Source organism: Hibiscus syriacus, unplaced genomic scaffold (genome assembly GCF_006381635.1).
Source record: "Hibiscus syriacus cultivar Baekdansim isolate YM2019G1 unplaced genomic scaffold, ASM638163v2 tig00116959_pilon, whole genome shotgun sequence".
In the NCBI taxonomy this organism is placed as follows: Eukaryota; Viridiplantae; Streptophyta; class Magnoliopsida; order Malvales; family Malvaceae; genus Hibiscus; species Hibiscus syriacus.
The window spans coordinates 1606413-1619231 of record NW_024063485.1 but is presented as its reverse complement, the minus strand read 5'-3'; the positions used below and the strand labels follow the sequence as shown (position 1 = coordinate 1619231).

The following is a 12819-nucleotide window of genomic DNA, read 5'->3' as shown; positions in this document are numbered from 1 at the left end:
TTCATGGTAGATTCCATGTTTTGGTGTTGTTAACAATCATAAAGCCTTCTTTATGACCTTGTTATATCTCATAAAACATTAATAATGATTGGGGACCTCAATAAAACAGTTTGGGTGAGATTGAGTGTTAAATTTGAGCCCAAATAGGGTATTTTCGAGCATGAGTTTGAGTCTTAAATTTTCAAGAAAATGAAACATTGACACAAGCAATTTTAGAGTTTTTCAACTTCTTCAATCAAGTCTACATCTACTACCTTAGCTTCCACACTAAGGATATCAACAAACCCACTAATTTGTTCTAACCTTTTAGGATAAGGTTTAACCTTACAACACACTTAGACTTATACCCTAAAGTCTCAAGTGTACAACCCTTCCTAAGAATAAATTACAAAGAAGAAAACTTTTGAATATCCTAACAAGATAGAATGTGTGCAAATTGAAGCTCTCACACACCCAAGAACACTAGAATGAGTAATACAAAGAACGAAATAGTATTCTATGTAAAAAAGACAAAGTTGAATACAATTTTGGCTCTAAATGTTCTTTGATTGTTGGAATATCTTTCTTGCCTTTTCTTGGCTATTTGAATACACATTTTATATGTTGTCATTGATTTTTAGTTGTTTATGGTTGTTGGAGGGAGTTTGGAGTCGTTTGAAGCATTAAATTCGCGCATTTGAGGCTACATGCACACAAACTGTCAAAACTCTGGGGAAACTTTCAAAACTCTATGAAAGAGCAATTGAAAAATATGACCGTTGGACCCAAAGTATCGCAACTTTAAGGAAAGTTTCAAAACTCTTGAGATAGTTTCAAATATACAGGAAAGCTTTCAAACTTTTTGGGCTACTGTTTTGGAAAATTTTGAAACTCTTGTAGAAAGTTTCAAAACTTATTGTCAATACTTGTTTAAAAAGTTAGTTTTTGACATTTTGAGAAATTTAAGACTTTGAAAATTATTCTAAAGTATTTTAATGATATTTTTAATATGTTTTGAACTTAAAAGACTCATTTTAAAGCTTTGACAAATTTTAGGGACTTAAAATTAATTTTGCAATAATTATTATATTTAATGTTATATCAAATCATTTATGTTTATCACATGGATTTAATATAATAAAAGGTAAAAATACACATTTAGCACCCCATTTATTACTTTTGTTTTATATTGGTAACCCAAATATTTTTTTAAAAATCGTACTTGATATTTAGTTTTGATTTCATTCTGGTCACCCACTGTTAAAATGGAAGAATAAAATGACGATAGATTTTTTTCGGAGACTTAGAATTTATTATCCTTTTAGTTTAGTCTTTTTAGCTAAAAAGATTTTTCTCATTTAAATTCATTGCAAATTGAAATTAAAATAAACCTACTAAATTATAAATATTCAAGTAATATTTAAAAAATACTTAATCTAAATTTCCAACTTAAATTTAATTTATTTAATTCTTAGAATATTTAGGAAAAACATTTTATTTGCAAATTTTGAGATATTATATTTTTTAATGAGTTTATTGTTTGTTTGTAATCTATTTTTCGGGTCACATTAGTTATTAGGTCGCGATTTGGACGTATCTTTTGAGTTGAATCGGCATTTTATTTTCAAAAACTGATAGTTTAGATATTAAACGCGTAATTTACGCTTTCTTCTAATAAAGGAAGTCTACCTTTTAAGATTGATATATGTAGTGAAGAATTTTGACAGTAAACATTAAAAGATCAAATAGATAATTTTATAAAAAAAGCTGAACTAAATAAATTGCCATTGAAAGAGACCATATTATTATACGACCAAAAGCAAAGTACATAAGAAACTTGTTTATTTCTGAATATTTCAACTAGGAATACTGAATTCAACGAGAGAAACAAGTCCAACATTATCCAGAAAATAATTAGCTAGCCTACTATGTAGGTTTCATGGGGTTCAGAAATTTATTCGTCTAGTTGTTATCCCACCAGAACCGGGACTGAAGTTGCTTAACGATATTCTTATCGAGCTGGAAGGCCTTGGCAAGAACATCGGGATTGATTGCCGGGTCTGAGCCGAACACTGCATTTGCAATGGTGATAACACCTGGGTTTTGGCTACTGAGACCAGCAAAGGCAACTGCATTGGTGTGCCCTATGTTGAACTGGAAGTGGATGAGGCCGACCGGGAATACAAAGACATCTCCGGGGTACAAGACTTTTGTGAAGAGATGGTTCTCCGGGTTGGATGTAACGAAGCCGACGTAAAGAGTGCCCTCCACGACGACTAGAATTTCGGTGGCACGAGGGTGGGTGTGAGGAGGGTTTAGGCCTCCGTAAGGTGCATAGTTCGAACAAGAGAAATGCCAAGAGTGATCAGCCCTGGTAATTTTTCAACATTGGCTGGAGTGACCATGGATCCTACTGGGTTTGATGTATTTCCTGGAATATTAAGCCCTGGAAGGAAGAAGTCTTCTGCGACAGCAAGCTTCGGGTCCTTGCACAACTTACCATTTACAAAAACTGCATATTTGCAAAAAGACTATTGTGTTAATACTTCGCTAGTTTTGACACTTCAACTCGATCAGTCGAGACGAATATACTGCGAAGATGAAGGTTCAAAGAAAACAAAGCATTAAAGAACACACCGCCATCTTTAGTATCATTGACTGCTACGCAGAAATCCTGAAGAGGGCTGGGATCTGATGCTGAGGCAAGTTTGGAAGCCAAAGCGAATAGGACTAATGCTACAAGGAATTCAACACCTTTCATTGTTGTAAGCAGCAGTTTTGAACTTGATTCAATTCTTCTAAGATTTGTTGCTTTATGAGGGATGAGAAATCTGGTTTGAGAGAATGCCAATTTATAGATTGCAGGAACTGAACAGGTCCATTATCGTTCTTTAATAATTCCATTTTTAAAAGAAGGAAATAGTTAAGATTTACCAAGTCTGTAGTGATTACTGGTTTTTAAAGAAATCTGAATGAATCATTCCTCAACTACTCTGTCGCTTGATCCTCATCGAGTTTCAGTCTTCCAATGCATGCATATTTTGCAATGGAACCGGTCGTTTTTACACGCCAAATGCCCCCTTTATCTATTTAACTACTCTATTGTTAAACATCCAATTGATTAGCCTCTTGCAATGTTTAAACACACTGCCAAATGGCAAAATGGAGTGAACAGGGCCTATTGTTATCATTATTTTAATCATATTAAATGCAACCATGGATATCTGCTAAAGTCAACGTTCGAATGGATGATATTGATGAACTTGTATAGAGACATATTTCGACAACAAAATTGACTCCACGACGAAGATACTGATGTAAGCATGCATATACAGGATGTTGGATATACAAGAAGAGTCCAGGGTAGCAGTTGATGAACAATTCATATATCAGAATTTTAGAATGAGAGTGTAGACCACAACATGAAAGTTCCGTAAAAATAATTACAAAATAAAATCTTTAACATATATATTCAGACAATTTCCTTTTTAGTAAAGATGGAGTGGACTTGCAAACTCTGTAGGTATCCATCCACTTTGCACAAGAGACTCAGTTAGCTTCAAGTTCTATTGACGTGAAGCCTGCTTCAAACTGTATAGAGATTTGCGCAACTAACACACACAAACCTCCCCTAGGTGTAAAAACCCTCAGGTACAGACATTTAAACTTCTTCATTTAGGTCACCTTGTTAAAGCAATGAAAAACGTCCATTTGAAATAATGGCCAGTCAAACATGACTGCCAAAGCAATGACCAATCGAACTGTAACTTGCTTAGCTACCGGTGAGAAAGTTTCTTGAAAATCAACCTGTAACACCCCGGATTTCGGGTTAGGAGTTTGGGCTAACCCGAGATGGGCTTTGGGACAAGTAATTTGGCTTGTAGGGAAGCCTTAACCCAAAAACAAGTAAACTTGGGCTTGGATTGAGCCCAATAGTGGATAAAAAGGGTATTTTAGTTTGCCGTCAAAATCAGAGGGACCAAAAGCAAAGTACATAAGAAACTTGTTTATTTCTGAATATTTCAACTAGGAATACTGAATTCAACGACAGAAACAAGTCCAACATTATCCAGAAAATAATTAGCTAGCCTACCATGTAGGTTTCATGGGGTTCAGAAATTTATTCGTCTAGTTGTTATCCCACCAGAACCGGGACTGAAGTTGCTTAACGATATTCTTATCGAGCTGGAAGGCCTTGGCAAGAACATCGGGATTGATTGCCGGGTCTGAGCCGAACACTGCATTTGCAATGGTGATAACACCTGGGTTTTGGCTACTGAGACCAGCAAAGGCAACTGCATTGGTGTGCCCTATGTTGAACTGGAAGTGGATGAGGCCGACCGGGAATACAAAGACATCTCCGGGGTACAAGACTTTTGTGAAGAGACGGTTCTCCGGGTTGGATGTAACGAAGCCGACGTAAAGAGTGCCCTCCACGACGACTAGAATTTCGGTGGCACGAGGGTGGGTGTGAGGAGGGTTTAGGCCTCCGTAAGGTGCATAGTCGATTCGAACAAGAGAAATGCCAAGAGTGTTCAGCCCTGGTAATTTTTCAACATTGGCTGGAGTGACCATGGATCCTACTGGGTTTGATGTATTTCCTGGAATATTAAGCCCTGGAAGGAAGAAGTCTTCTGCGACAGCAAGCTTCGGGTCCTTGCACAACTTGCCATTTACAAAAACTGCATAAATTCAAAAAGAATAATTTGTTAACACTTCACTAGTTTTGACACTTCAACTCGATCAGTCGAGACGAATATACTGCAAAGATGAAGGTTCAAAGAAAACAAAACATTAAAGAACACACCGCCATCTTTAGAATCATTGACTGCTACGCAGAAATCCTGAAGAGGGCTGGGATCTGATGCTGAGGCAAGTTTGGAAGCCAAAGCGAATAGGACTAATGCTACAAGGAATTCAACACCTTTCATTGTTGTAAGCAGCAGTTTTGAACTTGATTCAATTCTTCTAAGATTTGTTGCTTTATGAGGGATGAGAAATCTGGTTTGAGAGAATGCCAATTTATAGATTGCAGGAACTGAACAGGTCCATTATCGTTCTTTAATAATTCCATTTTTAAGATTTACCAAGTCTGTAGTGATTACTGGTTTTTAAAGAAATCTGAATGAATCATTCCTCAACTACTCTGTCGCTTGATCCTCATCGAGTTTCAGTCTTCCAATGCATGCATATTTTGCAATGGAACCGGTCGTTTTTACACGCCAAATGCCCCCTTTATCTATTTAACTACTCTATTGTTAAACATCCAATTGATTAGCCTCTTGCAATGTTTAAACACACTGCCAAATGGCAAAATGGTGTGAACAGGGCCTATTGTTATCATTATTTTAATCATATTAAATGCAACCATGGATATCTGCTAAAGTCAACGTTCGAATGGATGATATTGATGAACTTGTATAGAGATATATTTCGACAACAAAATTGACTGCTTCCACGACGAAGATACTGATGTAAGCATGCATATACAGGATGTTGGATATACAAGAAGAGTCCAGGGTAGCAGTTGATGAACAATTCATATATCAGAATTTTAGAATGAGAGTGTAGACCACAACATGAAAGTTTCGTAAAAATAATTACAAAATAAAATCTTTAACATATATATTCAGACAATTTCCTTTTTAGTAAAGATGGAGTGGACTTGCAAACTCTGTAGGTATCCATCCACTTTGCACAAGAGACTCTGTTAGCTTCAAGTTCTATTGACGTGAAGCCTGCTTCAAACTGTATAGAGATTTGCGCAACTAACACACACAAACCTCCCCTACGTGTAAAAACCCTTAGGTACAGACATTTAAACTTCTTCATTCTGGTCACCTTGTTAAAGCAATGAAAAACGTCCATTTGAAATAATGGCCAGTCAAACATGACTGCCAAAGCAATGACCAATCGAACTGTAACTTTCTTAGCTACCGGTGAGAAAGTTTCTTGAAAATCAACCTGTAACACCCCGGATTTTGGGTTAGGAGTTTGGGCTAACCCTAGATGGGCTTTGGGACAAGTAATTTGACTTGTGGGGAAGCCTTAACCCAAAAACAAGTGAAATTGGGCTTGGATTGAGCCCAATAGTGGATAAAAAGGGTTTGCAGTCAAAATCAGAGGGACCAAGAAAATAATTATACCATTGTTCAAATTAAAAGCTAAAAACCATTAAAATTGGGTGATAGCACGCTTGATTTCCTATACCCTATTTTTCTTCATGCCTTTGGCTTCTTCTTCTTCCTCATTTCAAGTTCTTCTCTTCCTCTAGCTCTCCCAAGTTAAAAGGTGCAACCTTTATAGAATTTTAGACTCTATTCAACATCCACAAGGTGAGAAACTTAACCTACTCATCTCAAACTTCATTTCAAGACCCTTTTTTGCAAGGTTTGATGATAGTTATCATAAACTATTTTGTGGGGGTTTAAGAGAGTCAGTGGATTTAGTCTGTTTTCAGTGATTTCTAGGCTTAAGAAATGTTTTTAAAGTCTTCTAAACTTCCACATCCAGCTAGTAATCCCTTGTGCATGATTCTTGTCTAGTAAGAGAAGTTTGAGAGAGCTCCTAAGTTAGGGGAAGGAAAAACTTACATTGGGATGAGCTATTCACTTTTCCAGTAGCCTAGATACTTAGGTAACTCACTTCTAACTCCTCTATACCACATGTAGCTCATTTTGATGACTTTTGGTAGGTTGCATAAGCTTGAAGCATGTTCCTAGTAATTGCACCATTTGAGTGTTTTCAATATGCTTAAGACTAATTTATGATCCAAAAAATCAAATAAAACACTTAAATATCAGTTGGGACCTCAACAGGGCCTTTGAAATAGATAACTAGGATTTTTTGTGGTAAAATAGAGCACCGAGTAGTGATGGTATCGATGTTGTATAAACAATATCGATATTGTTATTCATTTAGGCATTTAAACAATTTTAAAGGGGTAGTATCTGTCGTAACCGGTTTTCGCCCGGGACCGAAATTTTACTTGGCGGGAAAAATAATGAATAAATAAATAGTTTTTATTGAGATGTTTTGGGAGTCGCCATCAACCTTTTGGGTTAGGTAGGTCGAATACCTAAAAATCGTCTTTTAAAAGAGTTTTTAAGAAAACATCAGTTAAAAGATAAACTGGTCTGCATTTAACCAAAAATTCGTTCTTTTTAATAATAAAAAGGGATTCGTGGTCGGTTACGTTTGGGGAAGGATTAGCACCCCCCACAACGCCCAAAATTGGTCCCTGTCGATTATAAATTGTCTCTAATAGTAGAATTTAAAAATTCGAATATAAATTTAATTTATGATCCTGTGATTTCAAATTTATTAGTATAATTCCAAGAAAATATATTAAATTTTATAAATATATTTTTTTTATATTTTTATAAATAAGATATTTATTTATTTAGAAATATCAAAAAATGACTTCTAGTTGCTTTAAAACAGCCCCTTTCTTAATATTAAAAAATAAATAAATATTAAAAATGTGATAATGTTTCCTAAAAAATAATTTAAATAAAACTAAATTAAATATAATTTTATAATATTTATTTATTTAAAATACCAGAATAGGACACCTAGTTATATTAAAACTGCCCTTTCTTAATATTTAAAAATAAATAAATATTATTATTTAATTAAATATATTTATATGACTGAAATAAAATAATAATAAAATTACTAATTTAAATATATAAAAATAAAATTTAAATTGCAAAGTAATAAAAACAAATAAAATTAAAATTACATGATCAAAATATAAAATATTGAAATTAAAGATAGAATTCGAAATATTAAGAAATCTATATCCTAATAGTTTAATTCAACCTTAATTATTTATTTAGGATTAAAATATTAATTACTAAAATTATAGTGGCTAATCATGATATTTACCCTAAAATACATATAAATAATGTATTGACTAAATTATAAAGAAACTAAAAGTGAAAGACCGAATTAAAACATTTATAAATTGATTTCAGTGGTCAAAATGGAAGTTTATATAACTATAAGTGGTTGCGGACGTGGTTTTCCCTTGAGGGAAATTACACAGACATCCCTCACCAAAACGACGTCATTTTCGTCGTTTTGGTGAGGGTATAAATACCCTTTTAAACCGGCCATAAGGCCATTTTCTCTCATTTCTCTTTTTGGGTTCTCTCTCTAATGAGAGAACCCTCTCCCTTCTCTCTAAAAGGCTCTGCTCGGAGGGAGCTCGGTCTCCGGCCGGCAGCCGTGCTCCGGCGCGGATGGTCACCGCCAGCCACCATTAACGGTGGCTGGAAATTTCAAAATTAACTCCGATTAAAGCCTTTATTTTTCTAAACCCAAATCTATGATTTTTTTGGCCTAAAACCCTACCAAACGTCCTAGATCTAAGATTATCACCTTCGACGCTTCGGTTCTCCGGTGGTGCGTGGAAGCTCCGATGATGTGTAGTCCTCTCGATAAGGCTCATTTCCTTTTTTGGTTCACTGCTTGGTTGTGGTTGTTTTTTGCTCTCGGTTTTGTGTTGTTCTTGCCCTCTCTTTGTTGTTGTCGTTGTGTCTTGTCGTCTTCATTTTGCAGGTTCGCTAGCCTTATTTATAGGCCACCACGAAGCTACCTTTGGATCGGGTATAAAGGGACATCTCGGTGATTCACCGAACTTTGGTGGTGACTCACTCTGTAGCTGCGACGTGGGCAGCCATCTGGCCTTCTAGAGACTTCGGTGAGGCGGCGATGTTGTGTCATTATCGGAGTGGAGCACATGGCCTCAGAGGCGGCGGCTGTTCATCCTTGATAAGGTGGAGGCGTGGAGCTAGGGTTTAGAAACCTTAGCAGTAACCCTAAATGAGTTTTGAGTCTTGTTGGGCCATATGGGCTTTGGGCTATTGGGCTCCGGGTTTGATATTTGGGCCTGTAATATTTATTTAAATAATAATAATAATAATATATAATAATAATAATATATAATAATAATAATAATAATAATAATAGTAATATTAATAATAATAATAATAAGATGAAAAATTAATGTCTACAGCTACCCCGCTTTGCTCATTCTTGTGTTAACAAGAATGGAGCAAAGACAAAAAAGATAATAATTTTTTCATTTGGTTTCTTTTGAGTAGGATGGAAATGTTGAAAACATTCTGCCCAGAGGTCTTATGAATGGCCCTGAGGTCTTATCATCTTGCACTGTAGGTCTTATAGATGACCCGGAGGATTTAAGATCAAGAAACCTATGAAAATCAGTTTCTTAAAATCTCATTTGAAACCATCCTGCATTGTAGGTCTTACAGATGACCCGAAGGTTTTAAATATCAAAAAGCTCCCAAAGGCTTTTTGAAAGCATCCTGCACTGTAGGTCTTATGGATGACCCGAAGGTTTTGAAAACATCATGCACTGTAGGGCTTACAGATGACCCGAAGGTTTTGAAAATATCAAAAAACTCCTAAAGGCTTTTTGAAAACATCCTGCACTGTAGGTCTTACAGATGACCCGAAGGCTTTGAAAAAATCATGCACTGAAGGGCTTACAGATGACCCGAAGGCTTTGAAAACATCATGCACTATAGGGCTTACAGATGACCCGAATGTTTTGAAAACATTATGCACTGAAGGGCTTACAGATGACCCGAAGGCTTTTTTGAAAACATCCTGCACTGTAAGTCTTATGGATGACCCGAAGGTTTTGAAAACATCATGCACTGAAGGGCTTATAGATGACCCGAAGGATTTGAAAACATCATGCACTGAAGGGCTTACAGATGACCCGAAGGCTTTGAAAACATCAAAAAGCTCCCGAAGGCCTTTTTGAAAACATCATGCAATGTATGTCTTATGGATGACGCGAAGGTTTTGAAAATATCATGCATTGTAGGTCTTAAAGATGACCCGAAGGTTTTGAAAACATCATACACTGAAGGGCTTACAGATGACCCGAAGACTTTGAAAACATCATGCACTGAAGGGCTTACAGATGACCCGAAGGCTTTGAAAACATCATGCACTGAAGGGCTTACGAATGTGGGAAATAGTTTACTAAGTAAGAAACTTTGGAAATCGTTTTCTTTCTATTCAACAATATCATTTTCAGAAAAAGATTAAATGAGAAACTTTGGAAATCATTTTCTCATTTTTTGAAATAACTTGTTGATTGGGTAACATGCCCCATTTTAAAATAATGCTTCATTTGTGGATTACATCCATATATTCTTCATATGTTTGCGTGATTCCTGCATTCGAGGTTTTGAATTCTATCTTCTTCTTGTAAGATGTTTTTCATCATGAATATTCTTTTTTATACGAAAATCTGAAGAAAAAAAAACCTTATATTTGAATGCAATCAAATGTATCAATGTAATGCTTTTTCTTTTATGCAAATGATGGTTTATGAATGCATAAATGTTGTTGCAATCTTCATGTGACTTTAAAGTGGCGAACTTGGTCTTCCTTCACTTGATCATTTATTTCCAGGGTTACCTTTGGATATTAGTGTAGCAACTTATGCTATATTTCTGAAGAACCATTTGATCAACTTGTATCTTTGTGTCTTCTTTGTTTCATGAAAGTCTCAGAAGAAATGTTTCATTTATGGAACTCTTGCCGTAATCAGAATTACAATCTTGTTGCCCCATTTTTATCTTTGATAACATCGGCTTTTTTCGTCTGGACTTGTGTAGAAATCCAATAAAGCTTTTATCTTTGAAAAGAGAATCTATCATCTTTGAAGAGAGAATCTATCATCTTTGAAGAATGTAGATGTAGATATTCTAAACTCAACAGAGAATAATTAGAAGAGTAGAGTATGTTCTGATTTGACTTTTGAAACAAATCACAAGGAGGATTTATCCTAATTCCTTTCATGTCTCCACATCTAATTGAATCTTGAACAAAGCCATTCAGACCATATCATGTCGAGATGCTTAACAATAACCTGTCATTCAACCTTACTTGGTTCCACTAGTTTCTTGTTGTTAAAATTTCTGCTTCCATTTTGTGGAAAGAAATCTTCATCATATCTCACTTCTAACCTTGGGGTTGAGGAATAAAACCTCGTCTTGGGTTAACAAATTAAAATATCATAATCGTAACTTTGGTTCAACACTATAATAACTGGTTTATAGAATATTTGACAACACATTCATCCTTTCCCGTGGCTTCTTCCCAGATGTTCGTAAAACATTTTACAACACATTCATCTTTTCCTGTGGTTTATGAACAGATGTTTGTAAAACATTTGACAATACATTCATCCAACTGTGGCTTCTGCACAGATATTTGTAAAACATTTGACAATACATTCATCCAGTTGTGGCTTATGCATAGATTTCTGGTCAATGAAGCTCTTTGCACAGTGTTTAAAGCTTTTGTATGATGTCACAAGACCACTTGAGAACAAAACTCAGTGGGAATAGAAGTGCGATGTTGGTGTGGTTCATGACCAAAATGTTGGTTAAATTCATAAAATATGCTAGTGTCAAATTGAATAAGAGATACCAACTGATCTTGATATAATCTCAAACAAGGGCAAGTGTGATACCGATCATGTTTTCTTCCATAATGAGTGTTGTGGGAAGTAGAAACACATCAGCTATAGGAGCCATGTACAGAAATATGTCTATGGAATTCTTGCTGTTGTAGATGAAACGCATATGATAAACCAAATAGATGAAAATTCAGTTCACCCTGACTGGCAATGATAACCCCAGTAACAACGGGAATAGGGGTAATATACGTAAGTTGAGCCTCTTTATTCAATGTCATCGAGTAAACAAAAACTGATGTGAAAAACAACTTCGTAACCCTAACAGTATGGTTGAAACTAACTTCTAGAAACTTCAAAGAAATATGTCTAATCATTACTGACACACAAAAGACCAAATTCAAAGCCGAGATCTTGAGGAAATGAACCCTGAATCTAATGGTCTTCATGGGGACCATCTTTATCCATACAACCGTGATGTAGTTTAACAAAGAACACGCTGTCATGTGACATATGGTTAAGAAGATTGGGTATTTGAAACCATAATTGCTGAGTAAATATTTGTTCAACACCATGACTCTAATGCAACAGCTTGATGAACGAAGCAATTATGTATAGTCAGCTTGACTGTCACTGCTTCACCATTTTCATTCTTCATGCCTTTCAGTTTCATTGGAAATATTTTCTCAAATAAATTATATTTTCACATGATGATATAGGCCTTCAACATGCCCCAACAATTGCTGATACGAACGTTCAAAATGCGTCAACATTCCTATTTCTGATTGAAATTGGCTTTCAGCATGCCCCAGTATTTGCTTCTTGTTGATGCGAGCCATCAAAATGTCTCAACATTCTATTTCTAATTAAAATGAGCCTTCGAGATGTCCCACATGGATCATTTCTGAATTGGGCCTTCAAAATACCCCAACGCTTTAAACTGTAAGGCTTACTTTCAGTGTTTGTTTGATTTGAATCTCATGATCCCCACGAGGTCCAATTTTACTAATGCACTGTTATGGGTACTTGTGGCTTTATTCGTGCCCCAATATGTTAATCTTGAATGCTCTTATTCTGGTGTCACAAAACATCAGTGTTGTCAAGTAATTTTGAGGACTTCTCTTCATGTTGTCACAAACTTAAGAAGTAATCAATCATTCTGACGGAAATGTCTGAGATATGTGTCTCTTCTGAATGAGGTTCCCATTTTTTGGATCTGGAGGGATCTAGTAGGACAGAGTGGTATAAATCACTTGGTAATGCATTTCAGGTTGACACAGTGGCTTATCATCTTTCGGTTTTAAGAGACATGTTCCCCAGGGGTATCAATGTTCTGTCTCTTTTCTATGGGATCGGTGGTGCAGAGGTTGCTC

The 12819-nt window shown here is 35.6% G+C and overlaps 1 protein-coding gene and 1 pseudogene across 1 annotated transcript; both read right to left on the bottom strand.

Moving 5' to 3' along the window:
• Positions 1 to 1760: 1760 nt before the first annotated feature.
• On the bottom strand, positions 1761 to 2787 carry LOC120189762 (annotated as a pseudogene).
• A 1169-nt stretch (positions 2788 to 3956) lies between these two features.
• Positions 3957 to 4957, bottom strand: LOC120189699 (germin-like protein subfamily 1 member 13). The gene is made up of 2 exons (XM_039192914.1): positions 4787 to 4957; positions 3957 to 4661 (listed from the first exon to the last, which is right to left on the bottom strand). Exons 1-2 carry the CDS (start codon positions 4908 to 4910, stop codon positions 4108 to 4110), a joined length of 678 nt encoding a protein of 225 aa, XP_039048845.1. The 5' UTR covers positions 4911 to 4957; the 3' UTR covers positions 3957 to 4107.
• Between the last annotated feature and the right edge of the window lie 7862 nt (positions 4958 to 12819).